This window comes from Bufo gargarizans, chromosome 5 (assembly GCF_014858855.1).
Source record: "Bufo gargarizans isolate SCDJY-AF-19 chromosome 5, ASM1485885v1, whole genome shotgun sequence".
Classification (NCBI taxonomy): Eukaryota; Metazoa; Chordata; class Amphibia; order Anura; family Bufonidae; genus Bufo; species Bufo gargarizans.
Window position 1 is genome coordinate 88,418,500 of NC_058084.1, and position 27,150 is coordinate 88,445,649.

The 27,150-nt window shown below is 43.9% G+C and overlaps 1 protein-coding gene across 2 annotated transcripts in view; it reads left to right on the forward strand.

Annotated features, from left to right (window-relative positions):
* The window catches only part of MATN2 (matrilin 2), a 151,084-nt gene that overhangs the window by 78,026 nt on the left and 45,908 nt on the right, over positions 1-27,150 (forward strand). For both annotated transcript variants that reach the window (XM_044295723.1, XM_044295724.1), the window contains exons 9-10: positions 16,620-16,742; positions 22,670-22,792. In XM_044295723.1, coding sequence (XP_044151658.1) covers positions 16,620-16,742; positions 22,670-22,792 — 246 coding nt within the window. The remainder of the gene's footprint in view (positions 1-16,619; positions 16,743-22,669; positions 22,793-27,150) is intronic.

Here is a 27,150-nt window from a genome sequence, read left to right on the forward strand (position 1 = left end):
TGACTACCCCGCTGGTTCCTGATCCTGGCTTCGTCTGACTACCCTTCTGGTTCCTGACCTCTGGCTACGCAAGACCCTGCTTCGGTTTAGCCATCCGTTTGGACTTTTGCTTACAGCTTGATTTTCAATAAAGCCTTCTTATTCCCACTTATCTCTTGTTGTACGTCTGGTTCATGGTTCCATGACAAGCAGGAGTTCTAGAAAGGACAGTGTACATTGATTCTGAGGAAAGGTACAACCTGCTGCTGAGTGCTTGTGAAGTTTACCCTCTGCGTATCTTGCATGACTATTGCCTGCCATATTGTGAATAAGCCTCCTTGTGGAACTGTGTTTGAAAGACTGTACTCCTACCTGCTGTACAAAGTTGGATTGTTCAGTAAAGTTACGTTTGGTTCACTGTATACTTGTGTACCTCATTCCAACTACCAACCGGCGTGCCACCGTCCAAAGGCACTGGCGTCACGAATACCACAGGGACCTTGCCCCAGGCACACAAAATACCTGTAACATCCAGGGCACCTCATCCACCATCAGGCCTGGTCCCTATCTACAGAGTGTGCCCCAGAGGAACCGTGTCTACCTCTCCTTCACTGCCACGCGCCTGCCCAGGGTTCTTCAAATATAGTGAGTACCCTCGATTGCCCATAACCGTGACCTCACTTCGTCATACCCTGCAGGTCTGGCGTGTTGCATAAATTGGCGTCACGAACAGGATCCGAATATTCCTGCGCCATTGCGGATTTAAAAACTGTGTGCTGAAAATTGTCTTAAAGGGACATGCCCCAATTGTTTTATTGAAAATTGCTGGGCCAAAGTGAACTGTAATAATTGCGGTGTGAAAATAGCATTGTGTGGACTGTTTTCTACTTATTTAAGCCACCGCTTGCTGTCAGTGAATAGACAGCCATATTGCCCATTTAACCTGATCGGATTACAAGTGCGCCTCGTGGAGCTGTTTGGCGCGAAAAAGAGGACTTTGGCGCGAAAAGAATCAGGCGGAGCCATCGCCCAGCCAACCAGGAAGAAGAACCCCGCCTACCTGAGTCCCGGAGCTACGAGAGGCCGCGCCTACCTGCTGACGCGGTACGCAGGACGTCCGACACCCGTAGCTGCGCATCTCGCGAGACTTGGAGCGAGCACCACCGGAGTGAGTACCGACTTTAAAAACTTTTGCCGGCTTCTCCGCTTACCTGTCCGGAAGCTTCCCGACCCCTGCCAAGGCACCGGAGGGATCCCCGCTAGTAGTTAAAGACTTGTCTGAAAAAAAAAAAAGTTAAAGTTACTGCCATAGCCGCTCCGGTCCGCTCCGCTACATTTAAAGGGGCCATACCCACCTAGCGACGCCATGTCTGCGGTCGAGGAAATCGCACAGGCAGCCCCAGTCGAGCCTGCTGAAGTACCCGCGGCCGACTCTGGGGCCCCTGCCGCCGCGGCACCGCCAAGCCTGATGCCGCTAACCATGCCGTACTATTTCGGGGCCCCCTGGTTCCCACGTTATTCAGGGGAAGCCCACAAGTTAAAAGACTTTAGGGAACAGATACTGGCTCTGTTCCGGCTTTATCCCATCAATGCTGAGCAGCAAATGGAGATCCTCTTAGCTCAGTTAGAAGGGGCCGCCCGCAGGGAAGTAATGTCATGGCCCCGTTCTGAGAAAAATAGCCTGGAACAGATCTTTGAACGTTTGGGCACCACGTTTGAAGCCAGAACGGTGTCAGAAGTTAAAATGCGTTTCTTCAGCAGAAAGCAGCAGCCTGGAGAGTCGCTCCGTGATTTTGCTCTGTCCTTACAGGAGACGCTGAGAGCTGTAGTCCAAGTGGATCCTAAAGAAGCTGAGGACCAGGACCGGACTCTTAGGGAGCAATTCATTGCAGGCATAAGTACTGAGCATTTAAAGGGCCAGCTACGGATGTTGTCAGCTCAACACCCTCACTGTACATTCTTGGATTTTAAAGAATTGGCCATAAGCATCCTAGGCCAGAACCCTGCTCCAGGGCCAGCAACCTTCCCTGAACCCCAGGCTTGTCAGCCAAAGACTGTTAATGTGGGGTCTGCAGGAGTCGGTCAAGCCACCCAAGCTCCAGTCACAGATGTAGTGGCAGCACTAATGGAGCAAGTGAACTATCTTACTCTAAGTCTAGAGAAGGTGTGCAAGAAGATAGAGGAGTGGGAGAGACCATTGTTCTGTCCAGCATGTGCAAGGTGGAGTTCCACCTGGTGGGCACGTCGCATATGAGGCGGTGAGCGGGAAGGCCGAAGTTACGCTGTAGCGCAGACAGGCGAGCAGCGGCAGGATGTGAACGCCGGAAGCGCGAACAGACAGCCCGCACTTTATGCAGCAGCTCTGACATGTCGGGGTAGTTGTGAATGAACTTCTGCACCACCAAATTCAGCACATGCGCCAAGCAAGGGATGTGCGTCAAACCGGCTAGTCCCAGAGCTGCAACGAGATTTCGCCCATTATCGCACACCACCAGGCCGGGCTTGAGGCTCACCGGCAGCAACCACTCGTCGGTCTGTTGTTCTATACCCCGCCACAACTCCTGTGCGGTGTGGGGCCTGTCCCCCAAACATATGAGTTTCAGAATGGCCTGCTGACGTTTACCCCGGGCTGTGCTGAAGTTGGTGGTGAAGGTGTGTGGCTGACTGGATGAGCAGGTGGAAGAAGAGGAGGAGGAAGCTGAGTAGGAGGAGGTGGCAACAGGAGGCAAAGAATGTTGCCCTGCGATCCTTGGCGGCGGAAGGACGTGCGCCAAACAGCTCTCCGCCTGGGGCCCAGCTGCCACTACATTTACCCAGTGTGCAGTTAGGGAGATATAGCGTCCCTGGCCGTGCTTACTGGTCCACGTATCTGTGGTTAGGTGGACCTTGCCACAGATGGCGTTGCGCAGTGCACACTTGATTTTATCGGATACTTGGTTGTGCAGGGAAGGCACGGCTCTCTTGGAGAAGTAGTGGCGGCTGGGAACAACATACTGTGGGACAGCAAGCGACATGAGCTGTTTGAAGCTGTCTGTGTCCACCAGCCTAAATGACAGCATTTCATAGGCCAGTAGTTTAGAAATGCTGGCATTCAGGGCCAGGGATCGAGGGTGGCTAGGTGGGAATTTACGCTTTCTCTCAAATGTTTGTGAGATGGAGAGCTGAACGCTGCCGTGTGACATGGTTGAGATGCTTGGTGACGCAGGTGCTGGTGTTGGTGGTACATCCCATGTTTGCTGGGCGGCAGGTGCCAACGTTCCTCCAGAGGCGGAGTAAGAGGCCGAGGCGGCGGCAGCAGCAGAAGAGGCCGAGGCGGCAGCAGCAGAAGAGGTAGCAGGGGGAGCCTGAGTGACTTCCTTGGTTTTAAGGTGTTTACTCCACTGCAGTTCATGCTTTGCATGCAGGTGCCTGGTCATGCAGGTTGTGCTAAGGTTCAGAACGTTAATGCCTCGCTTCAGGCTCTGATGGCACAGCGTGCAAACCACTCGGGTCTTGTCGTCAGCACATTGTTTGAAGAAGTGCCATGCCAGGGAACTCCTTGAAGCTGCCTTTGGGGTGCTCAGTCCCAGATGGCGGCGGTCAGTAGCAGGCGGAGTCTCTTGGCGGCGGGTGTTCTGCTTTTGCCCACTGCTCCCTCTTTTGCTACGCTGTTGGCTCGGTCTCACCACTGCCTCTTCCTCCGAACTGTGAAAGTCAGTGGCACGACCTTCATTCCATGTGGGGTCGTCTTCCACCCAGTCTTGATCCCTGACCTCCTGTTCAGTCTGCACACTGCAGAAAGACGCAGCAGTTGGCACCTGTGTTTCGTCATCATCAGAGACATGCTGAGGTGGTATTCCCATGTCCTCATCATCAGGAAACATAAGTGGTTGTGCGTCAGTGCATTCTATGTCTTCCAGCACTGGGGAAGGGCTGGGTGGATGCCCTTGGGAAACCCTGCCAGCGGAGTCTTCAAACAGCATAAGAGACTGCTGCATAACTTGAGGCTCAGACAGTTTCTCTGGTATGCATGGGGGTGATGTGACAGACTGATGGGCTTGGTTTTCAGGCGCCATCTGTGCGCTTTCTGCAGAAGACTGGGTGGGAGATAATGTGAACGTGCTGGATCCACTGTCGGCCACCCAATTGACTAATGCCTGTACCTGCTCAGGCCTTACCATCCTTAGAACGGCATTGGGCCCCACCAAATATCGCTGTAAATTATGGCGGCTACTGGGACCTGAGGTAGTTGGTACACTAGGACGTGTGGCTGTGGCAGAACGGCCACGTCCTCTCCCAGCACCAGAGGGTCCACTAACACCACCACGACCATGTCCGCTACTAGATGTTTTCCTCATTGTTATCGTTCACCACAACAACAAAAATATTATTTGGCCCAATGTATTGAATTCAAATTCAGGCCTTTTTTTACAGACACCTAACACTATCTGGCTATCTATTTAGGTACCGTATTACACTAATACAGGTACAGCTGTAACCACAGATTTAGCTGACTATAAATTTGAGGCCTATTATTTAGGCGCTGGGTGACAGGTATAGGTTTACTGACAGAATTAGACTGGGATTTGCACAGTAGCGTGTGTGTGAAGTTATTGAGATTGACCCTATGTGCACCTTGAATCTAATATACCCTTTTAGGGATAATTTTAAAGTAGGCCTGATACAGCAGAAACCACTAATTTAGAGAATTGCGAAATTGGGAATTGTATTTCAACCCAGAACAAAAACTGTGCTTTGACGGACACTAAATAACTTGCCCAGGTACAGCAATAACCACAGATTTAGCTGACTATAAATTTGAGGCCTATTATTTAGGCGCTGGGTGACAGGTATACGTTTACAGACAGAATTAGACTGGGATATGGCCAAAAAATAACCACACTATTGATGGTTAAATGCACTTGGTGACAGCTTGACCCTGATGTAGGATATAGCAAAAAAATAACCACACTATTGATGGTTAAATGCACTTAGTGTGACAGCTTCACCCTGATGTAGGATATAGCCAAAAAACAACCACACTATTGAGGGTTAAATGCACTTGGTGACAGGCTCAGCTTGCCCCTGATGTAGTATATGGCCAAAAAATAACCACACTATTGAGGGTTAAATGCACTTGGTGTGACAGCTTCACCCTGATGTAGGATATAGCCAAAAAACAACCATACTATTGAGGGTTAAATGCACTTGGTGACAGCTTCACCCTGATGTAGGATATAGCCAAAAAATAACCACACTATTGAGGGTTAAATGTACTTGGTGGCAGCTTGTGCTGGCGCACCACAAGACACAAAATGGCCGCCGATCACCCCAGAAAAAAGTGAATGAAAAACGCTCTGGGCAGCCTAAAAACAGTGAGCAATTGAATAGCAGCAGTTCAATCATCCACAGCTGCAAATCGATCTCTGAATGAAGTCTTTTGGAGGAGTTAATCACTGCCTAATCTCGCCCTAACGTCGCAGCTGCAACCTCTCCCTACACTGATCAGAGCAGAGTGACGTGCGGCGCTACGTGACTCCAGCTTAAATAGAGGCTGGGTCACATGCTGCACTGGCCAATCACAGCCATGCCAATAGTAGGCATGGCTGTGACGGCCTCTTGGGGCAAGTAGTATGACGCTTGTTGATTGGCTGCTTCGCAGCCTTTCAAAAAGCGCCAAGAAAGCGACAAACACCGAACCCGGACTTTTACGAAAATGTTCGGGTTCGGGTCCGTGTCACGGACACCCCAAAATTCGGTACGAACCCGAACTATACAGTTCGGGTTCGCTCATCCCTACTCTCTACCTGTACTACATGCACTGTACTGCTCTCTGCTTGTACTACATGTACTGTACTGCTCTCTACCTGTACTACATGTACTGTACTGCTCTCTGCTTGTACTACATGTACTGTACTGCTCGCTACCTGTACTACATAAAGTGCACTGCTCTCTACCTGTACTACATGTACTGGACTGCTCTCTACATGTACTACGTGCACTGTACTGTTCTCTACCTGTACTACATGTACTGTACTACTCTCTGCCTGTACTACATGTACTGTACTGCTCTCTACATGTACTACATAAAGTGCACTGCTCTCTACCTGTACTACATGTACTGGACTGCTCTCTACATGTACTACATGTACTGTACTGCTCTCTACCTGTACTACATGCACTGTACTGCTCTCTACCTGTACTACATGCACTGTACTGTTCTTTACCTGTACTACATGTACTGTACTGCTCTCTGCCTGTACTACATGTACTGTACTGCTCTCTACCTGTACTACATGTTATGTACTGCTCTCTAACTGTACTACATAAAGTATACTGCTCTCTACCTGTACTACATAAAGTGCACTGCTCTCTACTACTCTCTGCCTGTACTACATGTACTGTACTGCTCTCTACCTGTACTACATAAAGTGCACTGCTCTCTACCTGTACTAAATGTACTGGACTGCTCTCTACATGTACTACATGCACTGTACTGCTCTCTACCTGTACTACATGTACTGTACTGCTCTCTACCTGTACTACATGTTATGTACTGTTCTCTAACTGTATTACATAAAGTATACTGCTCTCTACCTGTACTACATGCACTGTACTGCTCTCTACCTGTACTACATGCACTGTACTGCTCTCTACCTGTACCACATGTACTGTCCTGCTCTCTACCTGTACTACATGCACTGTACTGCTCTCTACCTGTACTACATGCACTGTACTGCTCTCTACCTGTACTACATGCCCTGTACTGCTCTCTGCTTGTACTACATGTACTATACTGCTCTCTACCTGTACTACATGTACTGGACTGCTCTCTACATGTACTACATGTACTGTACTGCTCTTTACCTGTACTACATGCACTGTACTGCTCTCTACCTGTACTACATGCACTGTACTGCTCTCTGCTTGTACTACATGTACTGTACTGCTCTCGACCTGTACTACATGTACTGGACTGCTCTCTACATGTACTACATGTACTGTACTTCTCTTTACCTGTACTACATGCACTGTACTGCTCTCTACCTGTACTACATGCACTGTACTGCTCTCTGCTTGTACTACATGTACTGTACTGCTCTCGACCTGTACTACATGTACTGGACTGCTCTCTACATGTACTACATGTACTGTACTGCTCTCTACCTGTACTACATGTACTGTACTGCTCTCTACCTGTACTACATAAAGTGCACTGCTCTCTACCTGTACTACATGTACTGGACTGCTCTCTACATGTACTACATGCACTGTACTGTTCTATACCTGTACTACATGTACTGTACTGCTCTCTGCCTGTACTACATGTACTGTACTGCTCTCTACCTGTACTACATGTTATGTACTGCTCTCTAACTGTACTACATAAAGTATACTGCTCTCTACCTGTACTATATGTACTGGACTGCTCTCTACATGTACTACATGCACTGGACTGCTCTCTACCTGTACTACATGTACTGTACTGCTCTCTGCTTGTACTACATGTACTGTACTACTCTCTGCCTGTACTACATGTACTGTACTGCTCTCTACCTGTACTACATGTACTGTACTGCTCTCTACCTGTACTACATGCACTGTACTGCTCTCTACCTGTACCACATGTACTGTACTGCTCTCTGCTTGTACTACATGTACTGTACTACTCTCTGCCTGTGCTACATGTACTGTACTGCTCTCTACCTGTACTACATAAAGTAAACTGCTCTCTACCTGTACTATATGTACTGGACTGCTCTCTACATGTACTACATGTACTGTACTGCTCTCTACCTGTACTACATGTACTGTACTGCTCTCTGCTTGTACTACATGTACTGTACTACTCTCTGCCTGTGCTACATGTACTGTACTGCTCTCTACCTGTACTACATAAAGTAAACTGCTCTCTACCTGTACTACATGTACTGGACTGCTCTCTACATGTACTACATGCACTGTACTGCTCTCTACCTGTACTACATGTACTGTACTGCTCTCTACCTGTACTACATATACTGTACTGCTCTCTACCTGTACTACATGTTATGTACTGCTCTCTAACTGTATTACATAAAGTATACTGCTCTCTACCTGTACTACATAAAGTGCACTGCTCTCTACCTGTACTACATGCACTGTACTGCTCTCTACCTGTACTAAATGCACTGTACTGCTCTCTACCTGTACCACATGTACTGCACTGTTCTCTACCTGTGCTACATGGACTGTACTGCTCTCTAACTGTACTACATAAAGTGTACTGCTCTCTACCTGTACTACATGTACTTTACTGCTCTCTACCTGTACTACATGTACTGTACTGCTCTCTACCTGTACCACATGTACTGTACTGCTCTCTACCTGTACTACATGTACTGTACTGCTCTCTACCTGTACCACATGTACTGTACTGCTGTCTACCTTTACCACATGAAATGTACTGCTCTCTATTTGTACTACATGAACCTGTACTGCTGTCTACCTGTACTATATGTACTGTACTGCTCTCTACCTTTACTACATAAAGTGTACTGCATCCTACCTGTACTACATGCACTGTACTGCTTTCTACCTGTACTACATGTACTGTACTGCTGTTTACTTGTACTACATGTACTGTACTGCTCTCTGCCTGTACTACATATACTGTACAGCTCTCTACCTGTATTACATGTACTGTACTACCCTCTACCTGTACTACATATACTGTACTGCTCTCTACCTGTACTACATAAACTGTACTGCTGTCTTCCTATACTAAACTGTACTGCTCTCTACCTGTACTGCATGAGCTGTACACCTGTATTAAATGTATGTTACTGCTCTCTACCTGTATTAAATGTACTGTACTGCTCACCACGTGCTGCACTGCCATCTACCTGTACTACATGTACTGTGCTGCACTTTTCCTGAACTACATTTACTATGCTGATCTTTACCTGTACTACTGTGCTGTACTACTATATACCTGTACTACACATTCTGTACTGCTGTCCGTGTCTGTCAGAACAAGCTGCTCCATTGAACATCAGGTGACGTTAAGTAGGTTCTGACACAATAATGGACCTCTTCAATAATAAACCCTTAAGGAACAGCATAATAAAATACTGTTTTGGAGACAATGGGGGAAGACTTATCAAGAATAGGGACAGCAGAGTTGTAATTACACCAGCTCACTGCTGAAAAGGTGACAGCGAGCACCTAAACACTGAAGAGAAGGCAGCACTCGTATCAGCGCTGCTCTCTCCTCAACCAGCTGATCAGCGGGGGTGCCAGGTCTGACCCCTTCCTATCTGATAGCGACAACCTATCCTGAGGATAGGTCATCAATATAAAAAAGTAGACAACCCCTTTAAGTCTAATACTTCTGTATTGAGATATTACTCCACTTTCTACGCCACCATTAACTTGGAGTAAGATTGCAGACATTTTTGCAACTTTTTGAAAAGACGCAGCTGATAATGAAGTGAATGGTGTAAAAATACAAGATGCTGAAATATTGTTCGCAAAAAAAGCAGAAACAGTTTTGCTTTACCCCAGAATAGGGTACTTGGAAAAATGTTTCTTGTTATTGTATTACCTGTATAGTTTTGTATGGATAAGCCAAGGTTAATAATCCTGACTCTACCCTGTAGGAGACTAGGAATTGGACAAGGTCCACCCCTAGTTTAGTGTGTGAGTCAAGTGTTAGCTGTAGATGAGCTATATGTGGTCACTCCTGAGAAGACTAGGCCTGAGTCCCAGAGATTCACTATCGCTGAGACATTTTTATCAAGAAAGCCATCTCTACTCTCTAGTACTCCAGAGGAAAAAAAAGAGCTAGAAGGTCCAGAATCTGCATGTCCGAGCATTGGAGTCAGTCAGTAAGGTATTAGCTGTTTAAGGCTTATGGAGACTTTACTGTAGTGAGAGGGACATTGCTAATACACCCTTTACACTTTGACACGGTTCTGGCCAGCCATATCTTAATCCTTTAGCCCTCAGCTGGGAATTACAGGCACATTTGTGAGAACTTTATTTCCAGCCCTAGCTTCTGCAGAGAGAGAGATTGATAGAGAGGAGGAGCACTACAACTCACATCTTTTCCTATATCCATACATTGTTATCTCGGAAGATTTGCACCGTGAATTGTTTGAAACTGTTTTATATCATTGGATGTAGCACAACTCCCATTCTGCACTTTAGTAAAGAGACTATTTTCTACAATTGGCCTGGTTACTGACTCCAGCACAATGCGCTGGCTACAGCACCTATATCTCCTGCCCTGCACCCATAACAGACCCATAACAACAAGGGCACCCAACTACCCTCAGAGAGGAGACCCAACATCGGGGTGTGCCCTGAGGGAAGGAAGGATGCACGCTCCTCTCACTGCCCCGGCCCTAGGGAGCATTGTTGTGGGGACTGCCCTGTGAGTTATGTGAATAACCGTTGCATTCAGAGCCATTACCACTCTCATCCTCTGCTCCTCATGGAGTGGCCAGTCGCAAGGTCCTATTTTGCAACATTTGAAAGCCAGGATCCTGAAGTGCAGTGCTTGATAAAGAAATAGTGTAATAATTACATGACATGTACTCAATGGCCCAGATTTACTAATGTGTCTACTCCTAGAATCTGTCTAAAAAGTGCTGCAAATTGGCACGATTGGTACAACTAGGGTTTCTACAGTCTTTCTAACTTGCCTATCAAGGGGAGGGGCTAATTGAAATGGGGTGGGGCTTCATAGAAAAGGGGCGTAATCTAACATGCCCCCGTTTGCACTCAAATTGCACCACAATTCTGGTGTCAAAGTAAGCCAACCAATAGTTGGTATAGAGTCTATCTCTGCCACACATTTATCATCCAGTCTGAGTCCCTGTGATAAATCTGCTGCAGATGGTGGTCTAGACAGCCGGGCTAAGGTTACACCATCTACAGGATTTGTAAATGTGGCCCAATCATTTTCCATTGCACTGCTTACATGTATACATGTACCCTCAGAATTATTTCCTCAATCGGGCCCAAGGCACCCAGCCTGAAGCTGAACGTCACAATAGACTGTCTTCTTTTATAACTGTATTCTGTATCTGTTCCTAGGCTGTATTCTATTGTGATGATGTCACAATAGACTATTTGTTCATGATTATGTCACAATATTGATTCTTTTTTTTTCATTCTTTGGTGATTTTCCATTTCGGTTATGTCACAATTGATGGTGTCTTCATGTCACTCATTTTCTGTTGTGGCGATGTCACAGTAGTGTTTGTTTTTATTCCTACTCTTATTCCTGCTTTATTGATGATGTCACAAAGGCCTGTGTCTTTATAAGGTGTTCTGTTTTTCTGATGTTATAATATATTGTGCCCTCAATTCATATGATGTGTGCCTATATTTATAAGCTTTAATCTATTCTGATAATGTTGTCAGAATTAGAGCCCATTGACACCACCGTATTTTTTTGTCCACATCCGTTTGTGGATCGGAAGCGGACCCATTAATTTCAATGGGGCCGCAAAAGATGTGGACAGCACACTGTGTGCTGTCCGCATCCGTATGTCTGTTCCCTGGCCCCGCAAAAAAGATAGAACATGTCCTATTCTTGTCCGTATTTGTGACAAGAATAGGCATTTCTGTCATGGAGAAGACTGCTGGTATTCAGGGAAACAGGGGAGGGGGTACCACCTTTAACTCACCCTTGGCCCCTTTACCCAACCTTGACCCATAACAAACAACACCGACAACTGTGTCACTTTTTTGCTGGACGGTGATCGGCCACAGCTTCTTTATTAAAGCGGCAAACCTTAATAAACCATAATATCGGAGCGGTATGCCAAATGCTGGACTCCCAGCCGGCAAGTTAAACCGTAATCATCAGAGCGGTCTGCCAACTGCTAGACTCCCAGCAGGCAAGTACGCCATCTGCTACCACCATATCTCCGCTGTACTCAAATGCCGCCAGCTGTGACTTCATAAACTCGACCAGAATTCGCAGCTCTCAAAAGCCGTAATCATCGGAGCGATATCCAGACCGCTGGCTCTAGCGGGACCTCTTAAGAATAGAAAAACAAAACAGAATAACCAAGTATCCATAACTGATCAAAACCGTGCACCTCGACCCACCTCCCACTAATAGCCACAAAGGGAGGGAGGGACAATTTGCTTCCATATGCAAGAGGAAGTGACCGAAACAGGGAGGGGTATATGTAACCTTCAGGTTTTCCTGCACCACCCCCATCCTGTCTAAGGAGGATCCTCAGTAAATTAACCCTTAATGGCCCTGATCTCCACCTACTTAACCATTAACGTGATGGGCCAGACTTCCTAAACGCCCTGAGGGGAAAAGAGGGGGGGATGGGGAGGACCATCAGTTCCTGAGCACCCTCCATATACAGTCAGGCGCTTGCCTGGATGTTCCGTTCTGAAAAATGCTGAAGGCACATGACCAGTATCCGTGTTTTGCAGATCTGCAATATGCAGTCCGCGAAAACTGATACGGTCCTGTGAATGAGCCCTAAGACCGACCCAACAAAGTAACAAAAGTCTATAGTTAGCCAAAGTACTGAAGTATTAATGGGCATCTACAATACCAGCAACCCAAGTCTCCAGAAGAAGACACCCTGATCTTGAATATGGGGATCGGTTTTGGGCTTTGTTTACTATAATTTATATAGGAGAACTACAAAGGGTTCAGAGACAGGCAACCAGATTAGTAAATGGGATGAAAGGCCTCTCTTTTAATGAGAGGTTTAAAAAATTGGACTTCTTCAGCTTGGGAAAAAAAGACGCCTTACAGGTTATCTTATCTACATGTACACTACGTGCAGAATTATTAGGCAAATGAGTATTTTGACCACATCATCCTCTTTATGCATGTTGTCTTACTCCAAGCTGTATAGGCTCGAAAGCCTACTACCAATTAAGCATATTAGGTGATGTGCATCTCTGTAATGAGAAGGGGTGTGGTCTAATGACATCAACACCCTATATCAGGTGTGCATAATTATTAGGCAACTTCCTTTCCTTTGGCAAAATGGGTCAAAAGAAGGACTTGACAGGCTCAGAAAAGTCAAAAATAGTGAGATATCTTGCAGAGGGATGCAGCACTCTTAAAATTGCAAAGCTTCTGAAGCGTGATCATCGAACAATCAAGCGTTTCATTCAAAATAGTCAACAGGGTCGCAAGAAGCGTGTGGAAAAACCAAGGCGCAAAATAACTGCCCATGAACTGAGAAAAGTCAAGCGTGCAGCTGCCAAGATGCCACTTGCCACCAGTTTGGCCATATTTCAGAGCTGCAACATCACTGGAGTGCCCAAAAGCACAAGGTGTGCAATACTCAGAGACATGGCCAAGGTAAGAAAGGCTGAAAGACGACCACCACTGAACAAGACACACAAGCTGAAATGTCAAGACTGGGCCAAGAAATATCTCAAGACTGATTTTTCTAAGGTTTTATGGACTGATGAAATGAGAGTGAGTCTTGATGGGCCAGATGGCTGGATTGGTAAAGGGCAGAGAGCTCCAGTCCGACTCAGACGCCAGCAAGGTGGAGGTGGAGTACTGGTTTGGGCTGGTATCATCAAAGATGAGCTTGTGGGGCCTTTTTGGGTTGAGGATGGAGTCAAGCTCAACTCCCAGTCCTACTGCCAGTTTCTGGAAGACACCTTCTTCAAGCAGTGGTACAGGAAGAAGTCTGCAAGGTAAGAAAAACATGATTTTCATGCAGCACAATGCTCCATCACACGCGTCCAAGTACTCCACAACGTGGCTGGCAAGAAAGGGTATAAAAGAAGAAAATCTAATGACATGGCCTCCTTGTTCACCTGATCTGAACCCCATTGAGAACCTGTGGTCCATCATCAAATGTTAGATTTACAAGGAGGGAAAACAGTACACCTCTCTGAACAGTGTCTGGGAGGCTGTGGTTGCTGCTGCACGCAATGTTGATGGTGAACAGATCAAAACACTGACAGAATCCATGGATGGCAGGCTTTTGAGTGTCCTTGCAAAGAAAGGTGGCTATATTGGTCACTGATTTGTTTTTGTTTTGTTTTTGAATGTCAGAAATGTATATTTGTGAATGTTGAGAAGTTATATTGGTTTCACTGGTAAAAATAAATAATTGAAATGGGTATATATTTGTTTTTTGTTAAGTTGCCTAATAATTATGTACAGTAATAGTCACCTGCACACACAGATATCCCCCTAAAATAGCTCAAACTAAAAACAAACTAAAAACTACTTCCAAAAATATTCAGCTTTGATATTAATGAGTTTTTTGGGTTCATTGAGAACATGGTTGTTGTTCAATAATAAAATTAATCCTCAAAAATACAACTTGCCTAATAATTCTGCACTCCCTGTATAAATATATGTGTTCCCAATACAAAGAACTGGCACAGGATTTATTTATTCATTCCAAGGACATTACAAAGGACCACATGACATTCATTACTTGTAGAGGAAAAGAGATTCAGATATCAATACAGGAAAGGATTCTTTACAGTTAGAGCAGCCAAACTACCCCAAGAGGTAGTAGTGGCAGATACTATGTCAACATTTAAAAAAGGGCTACATAGGGCTAATAGCAAACAGCATTGATGGTTATAGTTAAAGAGTCACTGTACTTTCACATAATTTCATTTCATTTAATAGAGAATGGTGTAACTTTAAATCACCTAATTAAAAAAATATATATATGCCTGCATCGTCCTGAAAAACAACTGCAAAGTCATGGGGTCTCACTTCCACCTAATTTGCAGTCCACTGCCTGATTCATCCCTGGTGACAGAGATACAAAGACGACTTCCAGGTAATTGGGGTGTAAAAAAATAAAAACAAAAAAATTAAATTGACATAAAAGTAAAGCCTCATGTATCACCAAAAAAGGTGCAAAAATTATTTACATACCCGAACGGGTAAAAAGGTTATGGCTTTCAAACACACATGTACTAAAACAACAAAGGAGGCCAGTCTTGACCTGGAGGTGTCTCCCAAGCATGTGGTGTTTGTGCAGTAAGGGTACAGGAAACATCAGCAAGGGTGTCTTACAGAATTGTCACTGTTACCTCACCCTAGAAATTTCCTTGTCAAATTAGGTCAGTGGTAATGTGACTCGGTGACATCTGGAGCTCCCCTACAGATTGTGTCCCTAGGCTCCTCTAGATTTACATCGTAATGATGAACGGGCCGACCGCCGTCCTGTATGATGTCTTATACAATCAACTGGCTTTTTTTTGTAATGAATTATGCGGCAGGATAATTGTCTTAGAATTGACCTTCACAATCAGGTCCCACGGAGAGTTGAGACTTGGTATTATTTATGTAGAAAATGATCTGATTAGGTTTGATGTTCTACATGGAAATTCAACAAAGGAAACCTGCATGGAAAATGGTTGTCGTTCCACTTACTGTATACTGAACTTGTGCAACCCAAAGGTCAAAAAGAATAATCTACTCTGCTTCATCCGGCAAGGGGGCGTGGCTTAGTGGCCAAGGGGCATGGCAGTTGGAAAAGGGGCGTCACAAAGTAATCCAATATTTGCCAAAAAGTTAGACAAAAGTGTCTAGCCATGCAAGAAACTTATCATCTAGCCTGAACTACTCTGATAAATGTGGCCTAAATATACACTGCCTACATTTTAGACAGGATTAATAAATCTGCCCTAGTAGTTCCTGAATCATTTCATCACATAACACAATACTACTATTGCTTGAAAGAAAAATATTAATTAAAAGGGTTGTCCCTCAAAAAAAAAAAATCTGCATTTTGTAAACCAGCCCTTGGATCTGAATACTTTTTTAATTGCATGTAATTAAAAATTTGACAACTGAGTTATTCAATAAAATGCATCTGTATAGCACCACCTGCTGTTTGTTCTTTTCCTAATTTCTCTGTCCACCTCAGTAACATCGTTAGGTGGATGCACATTCTCAGTTCCATCCTTCATCTGCCACCAGCCTAATCCACTGCTAGAAGCTGTGACAGTGGAGTCAGCTGCGGCAGAGAGGTCATACCCCCCCGCCCCTTTTACTGTGATCGGAGAGAGCTGCAGTAGAAAGAACAGGCCCCCCTGAGAAAGGACAACCCCCCCTTGAGCTGTGATAGGAGAGAGCTGCAGCCAAAAGGACAGCCTCCTGAGAAAGGACATGCCCCCTGAGCTGTGATAGGAGAGAGCTGCAGCAGGAAGGACACGCCTCCTGAGATGTGTAGAAGAGAGCTTCAGTAGAAAGAACAGGCCCCCTGAGAAAGGACAAACCCCCCTGAGCTGTGATAGGAGAGAGCTGCAGCCAAAAGGACAGCCCCCTGAGAAAGGACATGCCCCCTGAGAAAGGACATGCCCCCTGAGCTGCCAGCTTGAAATAAATGTTCCAGAGCAAATGTAGCAATGAATTCGGAGATCTCTGGACCCATGTAAGCTACAGGGCTGGTTCTAGCTTTGTTAGAAAGAGATTTTCATGTACTATATGATGTTCGATATGATGTTTTCATGTTTAAATTAGTCATGTATGTAAAACTGCGATATAATGACTGTACCTGAATATACAGGCCATTTACCTTACCTATAATAGGGGTTCCCACCATCTGAATGGCTGTTTTAGAATTTATCTTATATCAAACCCTTTGGCTCAAGTAATGAAAATTGACCATGTGTCCTGTCCCTCTGTATTTCTGTAGAAGTGGACCATTGCTCTGAATCTAACCATGGATGCCAGCATGTCTGCACCAACACAGACGAGTCGTACACGTGCCAGTGCTATGAGGGATTTGTGCTGAATGCGGACCAGAAGACTTGTAGAGGTGAGCGGATCTCCTGTTATATACTAAGCATATTTCCCTACTACTTCTATGCCCCAGTGTTATGATCACCGACATAGGAAAAATTCACAATGACTGCCAAGGAGAGTTTCAGTTACAATTTGTGCGCCATCCACACCACCATGATATGCACTATATAGCATTGTGGGCATGTGCAGGGCACTCCCTCTCTGTTTCCTAAACATCACAATGACTCATCAAATCATTTACTTTGTTGGACATACATTAGCAAATGCCCAATTCTTAAAGAAGCACTCCCACAAACATATTTATTCTCTGACCTGTTAGAAAGGCATCTAATGTAAAGTGTAGTGAAGGTAATCTTCTCACCAGTGATTGTATTTGTGAGTTATAACCTCCCTCCTGATCCTCAGCTGTGTCATGTGACCAACAGACTGACTTTCCAGATAACATAGCATCTTGTGTGTGGACAGGAAGTCAGTTTCTTTATGTATTCCTATGGGAGCCTCAATGTCAGTCTCATAGGAATAAAAGGAGAAGTAACTGACGTCCTGTCCTGTCTCAGCTGGAGATTAGAGTGTTGGTCACATGACACAGCAGAGGATCAGAAGGGAGGGGATAACTCGACATACAGTCACTGGTAAGAAGATCACCTTCACTACAGTTTACATTATGTACCTTTCTAACAGTTCTGAGAATAAACATATTTGTGGGAGTTCGTCTTTAATCAGATTTAAAGGAGTTTTCCCTATCCTCAAGTTTTCCCATCTGATATTTGGCATCCCCACCAATCCGCTGTTTGAAGAGGTCGTAGTGTTCCAGTAAGCACTGCTTCTCCTCACAGCATACCAAGCACAGCGCCGTCCATTGTATAGCGGATATGCTTGATATTGCAATCCAGGCACATTCACTTGAATGGAACTGAGCTACACAAAGGGTATGTGACCAATGAACGTGATGACACTGGCCTAGGAAGAGGCCATCATTCTACCCACAGCCCTTCTCCCAGCTCGCTACTTCCAAATGGAATGGGAAACCAAAAGCTAGAGAATAATATCACCAGCTGTGCCCATCCCCCTCCACTAGGCTGTGCTAATGTCACTGGAGGAGGGTCATGGAATGTTTCTGCCCCGATGCAGCCACTGGAGGGAGGCTGGTTTTCTGAAAGTCACTTTCCAGATCTAGAATCATTTCTTAACAGCTCCATTTCAACGAATGGCCTAATTTTGTCCAGGTTTTCTTACACATTCTGATGTTATGCCCAGTCCAATATATCTAATGTTATCTGTCATCTTATATTAACAGTCTCATTAAAGGGATTATCCGGGCAAAGATAGGTAGGTCATCATTTTCAGATCGGCGGGGGTCGAAGTGATGACATCCCTGCAATTAGCTGTTTCAGGGGGCTGCTGCACTCACCGGAGCTCTTGTGAACGATGCAGGCTCCCGGCAGCTTTCCAAAATTCCAAGCACAGCGCCGTACATGGTATATAAGAAGAGACCACAGTGCTCATGGACTGGGACCCCTGCCCATCTGTTATTGATGACCTATAGTAATTTCGGGATAAGCACTTTAATGGCACCAGAGCAACATTACATCTAGTAACCCAGGAGCAGAAATACCATAAATGTAAGCATATGTAGCCGCATAGGAGCCCGAGGATGTCCACTGTCACCTTAAAATGAAGCTAGACACTTCCTACTGACAGATTATATATAAGGGACTGAGCTACTGACTTTCATGGCTCTCATTAACTAGCACAGGGATGCCCAACCTGCGGCCCTCCAACTGTTGCAAAACTACAACTCCCAGCAAGCCCTGAGAGCTGGAGGCTGTCCAGACATGATGGAAGTTGTAGTGGTTCTCCAGTTAGGCATCCCTGTACTAATAAATTGGTAGAGAGACATCATGCTTGTGCTCCATAGTGATCCACTGGGGGGCTAGGGGGCCCATAAACGGTTCTTGCACAGGGGCCCTGTAGTACACAAACCTGGAAACTAGTGTATAAGTCTAGTCTAAAGGCCCCCATACGCAGAGCAAAGCCATTTAAACTTACAAAATTTGGCAAGTTATGTATAAGGGGGCCTCCCGACTCTATCCCAATAGTGGAAAGAAAGATGAAGCATGTTGGAACTGATTATTTGGTTCCCAGAGTTGTCTGGCAGCAGCTTTACTCTCTTCTCCCAATTCAAAACACATGTATGCTTGACCAAGCCCAATGTGCATGTGTATAGGTTAATTGTCCTAAACTGGCTCTTACTTGCAGTCTTATCTACAAACCGGATTCCAAAAAAGTTGGGACACTATACAAATCGTGAATAAAAACACAATGCAATGATGTGGAGGTGCCAACTTCTAATATTTTATTCCGAATAGAACATAAATCACGGAACAAAAGTTTAAACTGAGAAAATGTACAATTTTAAGGGAAAAATATGTTGAATCAGAATTTCATGGTATCAACAAATCCCCAAAAAGTTGGGACAAGGCCATTTTCACCACTGTGTGGCATCTCCCCTTCTTCTTACAACACTCAACAGACGTCTGGGGACCGAGGAAACCAGTTTCTCAAGTTTAGAAATAGGAATGCTCTCCCATTCTTGTCTAATACAGGCCTCTAACTGTTCAATCGTCTTGGGCCTTCTTTGTTGCACCTTCCTCTTTATGATGCGCCAAATGTTCTCTATAGGTGAAAGATCTGGACTGCAGACTGGCCATTTCAGTACCCGGATCCTTCTCCTACGCAGCCATGATGTTGTGATTGATGCAGAATGTGGTCTGGCATTATCTTGTTGAAAAATGCAGGGTCTTCCCTGAAAGAGATGACGTCTGGATGGGAGCATATGTTGTTCTAGAAGCTGAATATATTTTTCTGCATTGATGGTGCCTTTCCAGACATGCAAGCTGCCCATGCCACACGCACTCATGCAACCCCATACCATCAGAGATGCAGGCTTCTGAACTGAGCGTTGATAACAACTTGGGTTGTCCTTGTCCTCTTTGGTCCGGATGACATGGCGTCCCAGATTTCCAAAAAGAACTTCGAATCGTGACTCGTCTGACCACAGAACAGTCTTCCATTTTGCCACACTCCATTTTAAATGATCCCTGGCCCAGTGAAAACGCCTGAGCTTGTGGATCTTGCTTAGAAATGGCTTCTTCTTTGCACTGTAGAGTTTCAGCTGGCAACGGCGGATGGCACGTGGATTGTGTTCACTGACAATGGTTTCTGGAAGTATTCCTGAGCCCATTCTGTGATTTCCTTTACAGTAGCATTCCTGTTTGTGGTGCAGTGTCGTTTAAGGGCCCGGAGATCACGGGCATCCAGTATGGTTTTACGGCCTTGACCCTTACGCACAGAGATTATTCCAGATTCTCTGAATCTTCGGATGATGTTTTGCACAGTTGATGATGATAGATGCAAAGTCTTTGCAATTTTTCGCTGGGTAACACCTTTCTGATATTTCTCCACTATCTTTCTGCGCAACATTGTGAGAATTGGTGATCCTCTACCCATCTTGGCTTCTGAGAGACACTGCCACTCTGAGAAGCTCTTTTTATACCCAATCTTGTTGCCAATTGACCTAATTAGTGTTAGTTGGTCTTCCAGCTCTTCATTATGCTCAAATTTACTTTTTCCAGCCTCTTATTGCTACTTGTCCCAACTTTTTGGGGATTTGTTGACACCATGAAAATTTGAATCAACGTATTTTTCCTTTAAAATGATACATTAACTCGGATTAAACGTTTGATCTGTCATCTACGTTCTATTACAAATAAAATATTGACATTTGCCATCTCCACATCATTGCATTCAGTTTTTATTCACAATTTGTTTAGTGTCCCAACTTTTTTGGAATCCGGTTTGTACTATCCCCTGATATAAATCATCTAACTGGCTGAACTGACTTCGGTGAGGTTGTATGGTAAATTCTTTGTGCCCTTGATTTCATACAAAGCTAAATTTATACTGTTAAATTCCATATGAAATGGTAAAAAAAAAAAAAATTCTGCCATGTTCAATTCTGCACTAGAAGCCTGGCCTCTATCTCAGTAATATAACGAAGTAATTAGGGCTCCACGCAATGAGATACGACGTGCCTGCAGCATCAAAGTACAAAACCACAGGCACTTCATGCACCATCAGACTTGGATACCTTTGTCCTATGATTGGAAGTTATTCTGAGAACCCAATGTCAATCTATACAAAACATGCACATGTTCACTTTTAATCAAATAGTGGCATTAGAAAGTACGTGTCCTGGAAAAAATAACAAAGTTATGGCTTTCAAAAGGCAAGGAGTAAAAATAAAAAAATAAAAATGGGAACTGGCAATATTTCGGCCCACCATAGAGTCTTATGTTCCTTCATCTTACAGATGAAGGCACACATCATATAAATGAAGGCACAATATACAGTATTTTGACATCATCAAACTAGAACAGGGATGGCCAACCTGAGGCTCTCCAGCTGTTGCAAAACTACAACTCCCATCATGCCCAGACTGCCAACAGCTATCAGCTTACAGCAGGGCATTGTGGGAGTTGTAGTTTTACAACAGCTGGAGAGCCGCAGGTTGGCCAGCCCTGAACTAGAACAACGTATAAATTAAGACACAGGTCATTGTGACATCACCACAACAGATCACAGCCTAGAAATACAGAGGGAAAGATTAATTAAAGTATTTACGCCCCTTTGTAGCATAAAAAAGTAGCAAATTATGGTCATGCCATATTTATGGCCTAATTAGCGACTTCTTATGAGAAAAGGGATGGGTCCTCACAAGAGCGTGGCCAGCCACAGTCTGCCAGATTTACAATGATTTGATCCAGAAGTTCTGGTAAATGATAGTTCAAATCTACAGCAGCTAATAGTTGACATAGATTTGAAGTTCTGGCTCACGGATTGCCAAAAGATTTGCCTGTGCCTATTAAAATAAATAAATTTGGCACATATTAATACAGCTGCTTTTTTCTAAGACTGGGTATGAAACACCAGTCTTAGCAACTCTGACCCATTGTCTTGTGACATCATCAATAAAGACAGACTATTGTGACATCATCACTAGCAAAGAAGTAAAACACAGACAATTATGACGTCATCAAAATGTATCACAGCCCAGGAGCAAAAACAATCACTAATGTGACATCAACCACAATAGAAAATAATCTACAGTGTAAATGAAGACACCATCAATTGTGACATCACCAACAAAGAAGGAAAACACAGACTATTATGACATCATCAAAGGGGATCACGGCACAGGAGTAGAAACAATCACAATATAATACTGCTCATAAATCACAGTCTATTGTGACATTCAGGTAACTTAGGTCCACTTGAGGAAATAGGGTACGGCTACATGGCGACATGTGCTATGTCAAGTAATGATTGTCAATGGTGTCGCAATGCGGCGTGCTGCAACAGACTCAAAAAATATAGTCATGCTGGATTTTGTGTTGCATGTCGTGTGCGACTTTTACTCCATAGGCTTTAATGTAAGTCGCAACAGCAAGTCGCACGTATTTTTGTGTAGCGTGACTTTTCAGCAACTTGATGTCATGTGTTGCCGAGTAGACCTACCCATAATTTTGAGGGCCACCTATCAATTTATACCAAACGTGTTCATGTATATTTTGTAGGTCAGTGCAAAATCATTGTCTGCATGCATCATATAAATATTTTTTTATTTGTGAGTAAGACAATAAAAAATAGCCCTTATTCGTAAAACAGCTTCAAATGGGGTTGTCTTCTGCTGGGTCTTTGAGGCTTTGTGTTTGAAGGTGTCCAGAGCTGTGGCCCACCGGAGGATCCTCTGGAACAGTAGTGAACCAGCCCAACAGTCACCCTGTGGATCTCCCACGTGCACTGGGCCTTACGTTATATAACTGCGGTTCTTGATTTGTCACATTCTGCCTACTATATGAATTGTATTTCTCATTTCAGCTGTGGACCACTGTGCGGTGAATGAGCACGGCTGTGAGCACCTGTGTGTCAATGCAGAAGGGTCGTACGTGTGTCAGTGCTTCGAAGGATACTTTCTTCGGGTTGATAAGAAGTCCTGTCAGAGTAAGAGGCTGTTGTTCTGTTCTCGACCTAGTGCAGTACAAAGTCCAATGAATAATCCCTAAGGCCTCCTGCACACATTTTAGTTTTTTTTCATTTACGTTCCGTTTTTTGCGTTCCATATACATTCATTTCAATGGATCTGCAACAAAAAAAAACACAACGTATGCCTTCCGTTTCTGTATTTCCGTTAAAACATAGAACATGTCCTATTATTGCCCTCAAATAACAATCCGTGGCTCCATTCAAGTCAATGGGTCCGCAAAATAAACGGAATAAATCCGTATGTCTTCCGTATCCGTTCCGTTTTTGCGGAACCATCTATTGAAAATTTTATGCCCAGCCCAATTTTTTTATGTAATTGCTGTTTAAATATTATTGTATGCTTCCGTTTGCGATCCGCAAAAACGGATCACAAACAGAAACCAAACGGAATGGCAAAATGGAACAGAAGCAGAAACACTACTGAAACAGAAAATGGATCTGTGAAAAACGGACCGCAAAATACTTAAAAGGCATACGGTCGTGTGCAGGAGGCCTAAGGGGGAGATTTATCAAACTGGTGTAAAGTAGAACTGGCTTAGTGGCCCATAGCAACCAATCAGATTCCACCTTTCATTTTTCACAGCTCCTTTGGAAGATGTAAGGTGGAATCTGATTGGTTGCTATGGTCAACTAAGCCAGTTCTACTTTACACCAGTTTGATAAATCTCCCCCTAAGTGTTTGCTGAGTCTTTACATCCACAGAAACTTGAAGGAAATGACAAGTTAACATCATTTCTTGCCTCTTGGCAGACAATATCGGAGGTTAAAAGTTTACCACAAAAATTCTCAGAGACGAGGACATTTTATGGAGCAATCCTAGATTGCTCTAAGTTCATACATTGCTTTGTCTGTGTTCTTGGAGATGATTAGTGTAGAATTCTTGATATTTTGACCATAATAGCTACCAAATGCGTACATGCCGTAGAGCAGGGATCAGCAACCTCTGGTACTCCAGCTGTTCTGAAACTACAACTCCCAGAATCCTCCTTTCACTTCTGTGGGAGTTAGAAGAACAGCCAAGTACGTGTGCATGCTGGGAGTTGTAGTTTCACAGAAGCTGGAGTGCTGACGGTTGCTGATCCCTGCGGTAGAGGTAGACCATGTGGCTGTTATGGTAGACCAGGGTTCTTCAACTCCAGTCTTCAGGGCCCACCTGCCGGTCATGTTTTCAGGATTTACTTAGTATTGAGCAAGTGATACAATTAGTGTCAATGCATCAGGACCTACCACAAATATTAATGGAGGCACATTTCACGTTCCCTAAAAACATCAAAAACTTAATATATAATAAATAAGATACTACAATCTGGGTTGGATGAATAATGGCTGCAATGCTTTATTATGAGTTACCTTAAATAAACAACACCAGAATCAATTATCATAAATAATTAAATAAATATAAATAATTCCACATTAAATAAATAATTAAATAAACTATAAGCATAATTAATTACTGAGAACTACATCCACCCCACAAGCCCCGCGTTAACGAGGCGGGGCCCCCCACCAGCATTGCAGCTATCTCTCAATTGCAGATTGCAGGCCCAAATTGTAAATATCTAGTCCAATCTCTGAAAGATGGACATTGTCAGACCTAAATAGACCAGGTAATGATCCCTCTAAGTCTGAGTGCCTATATGAAAAACCACCTAATAAAGGAAGAAACCTTTCCATTGCCCTATTGACCCTTTTCCGAATCTTTTCAAGAAATAACTGGTCCCTGGTTGACCAAACCAGGCGAGGCACAATTTCAGAGAAAATCAGGTTAACCTTTGGCAACATACCTTTTTATTAACGCCAAATCTCTCTTTATTTCCCAAATGTATTCACGGGTTTTTACCTTACCTAAATCACCACCCAAATGAATAATTAAAACATTAGGCAACGGCCACCTTGAACAAAGTTTACGAATTTCAATGACCAGCTTCTTCCAACACAGGCCTCTAACCCCTAACCAAAAAATATTAAACGCTGAAGAATCAAAAGATACATTTTCTGAATAAACTCTTTTCTGCTCTCTTCTGAGCCCAAAAAAAACATAAGAATGGCCCACAATCCATATAACCACTTGATTTCCTGCAAAAAGAAGATGAATTAGTCTGAAATAAGTAGCTCAATCATACCTCATAAAATTCCAACCTATTACAAGAAGTCGGACTATGAGCAACCAACTCACTAATACGCAATGCCGCAAAAAATGCTAAAATCAAGGCTGTACGAAATAATAAGACCTCAAAATTGTCAAAACAAATGCTAAGTAAGATCCCATGCAACTTCTCCAACAACCCAATAGAGATAGGTCTCCTATTATCCACTCTACTACCACTTTTCCAATATCCTTTCAATAACTGTTTAATAGGGAAATAAGCAGATAATGGTTTGTCTCCAAACAATTTTTGAAAAAACGAAAACTCCAGCTACTGACCTAGAAATAGAAGAATAAGACAATTGTTTTTCCATTAAACTCGCAACAAATAATAAACCGAAACTCACAACATCTAAACTACTATTAACAAAAAGTGAATTACAAAAAAGTATCCAATCACGTCATGCGGCTGAGTATGCAGCCCATGTTTTAGGAGCAACAGAGCGTATGATGCCTTCAGAAATGAATCCCATAACAGATCCCAAAGGTGAGGAGGACAAGGGATCCCTTCCTCTTCTGCTTGTTGCGCTAACTCCCTAAACCTTAAAAACTGAAAACGAGATAGAGAATAAGCTATGATGTTATTTTGTCCTTCTAAGTACCTTGCTTTAATCCATATATTCAGCTTCATACAACATAGAACCAAATGTCTTAACAGCTTAACTACCATGTCACATTTTGACGATAAGGTGTTAATTGCAAACAGAACCCCTTTATTGTCTGTCCTTAATAATATTCTCTTATTACAAACCGCATTCCAAAAAAGTTGGGACACTATACAAATCGTGAATAAAAGCTGAATGCAATGATGTGGAGGTGCCAACTTCTAATATTTTATTCAGACTAGAACATAAATCACGGAACAAAAGTTTAAACTGAGAAAATTTACCATTTTAAGGGAAAAATATGTTGAATCAGAATTTCATGGTGTCAACAAATCCCAAAAAAGTTGGGACAAGGCCATTTTCACCACTGTGTGGCATCTCCCCTTCTTCTTAAAACACTCAACAGACGTCTGCGGACCGAGGAGACCAGTTTTTCAAGTTTAGAAATAGGAATGCTCTCCCATTCTTGTCTAATACAGGCCTCTAACTGTTCAATCGTCTTGGGCCTTCTTTGTTGCACCTTCCTCTTTATGATGCGCCAAATGTTCTCTATAGGTAAAAGATCTGGACTGCAGACTGGCGATTTCAGTACCCGGATCCTTCTCCTACGCAGCCATGATGTTGTGATTGATGCAGAATGTGGTCTGGCATTATCTTGTTGAAAAATGCAGGGTCTTCCCTGAAAGAGATGACGTCTGGATGGGAGCATATGTTGTTCTAGAACCTGAATATATTTTTCTGCATTGATGGTGTCTTTCCAGACATGCAAGCTGCCCATGCCACACGCACTCATGCAACCCCATACCATCAGAGATGCAGGCTTCTGAACTGAGCGTTGATAACAACTTGGGTTGTCCTTGTCCTCTTTGGTCCGGATGACATGGCGTCCCAGATTTTCAAAAAGAACTTTGAATCGTGACTCGTCTGACCACAGAACAGTCTTCCATTTTGCCACACTCCATTTTAAATGATCCCTGGCCCAGTGAAAACGGCTGAGCTTGTGGATCTTGCTTAGAAATGGCTTCTTCTTTTGCACTGTAGAGTTTCAGCTGTCAACGGCGGATGGCACGGTGGATTGTGTTCACTGACAATGGTTTCTGGAAGCATTCCTGAGCCCATTCTGTGATTTCCTTTACAGTAGCATTCCTGTTTGTGGTGCAGTGTCGTTTAAGGGCCCGGAGATCACGGGCATCCAGTATGGTTTTACGGCCTTGACCCTTACGCACAGAGATTGTTCCAGATTCTCTGAATCTTCGGATGATGTTATGCACAGTTGATGATGATAGATGCAAAGTCTTTGCAATTTTTCGCTGGGTAACACCTTTTGATATTGCTCCACTATCTTTCTGCGCAACATTGTGGGAATTGGTAATCCTCTATCTATCTTGGCTTCTGAGAGACACTGCCACTCTGAGAAGCTCTTTTTATACCCAATCATGTTGCCAATTGACCTAATTAGTGTTAATTGGTCTTCCAGTTCTTTGTTATGCTCAAATTTACTTTTTCCAGCCTCTTATTGCTACTTGTCCCAACTTTTTGGGGATTTGTAGACACCGTGAAAATTT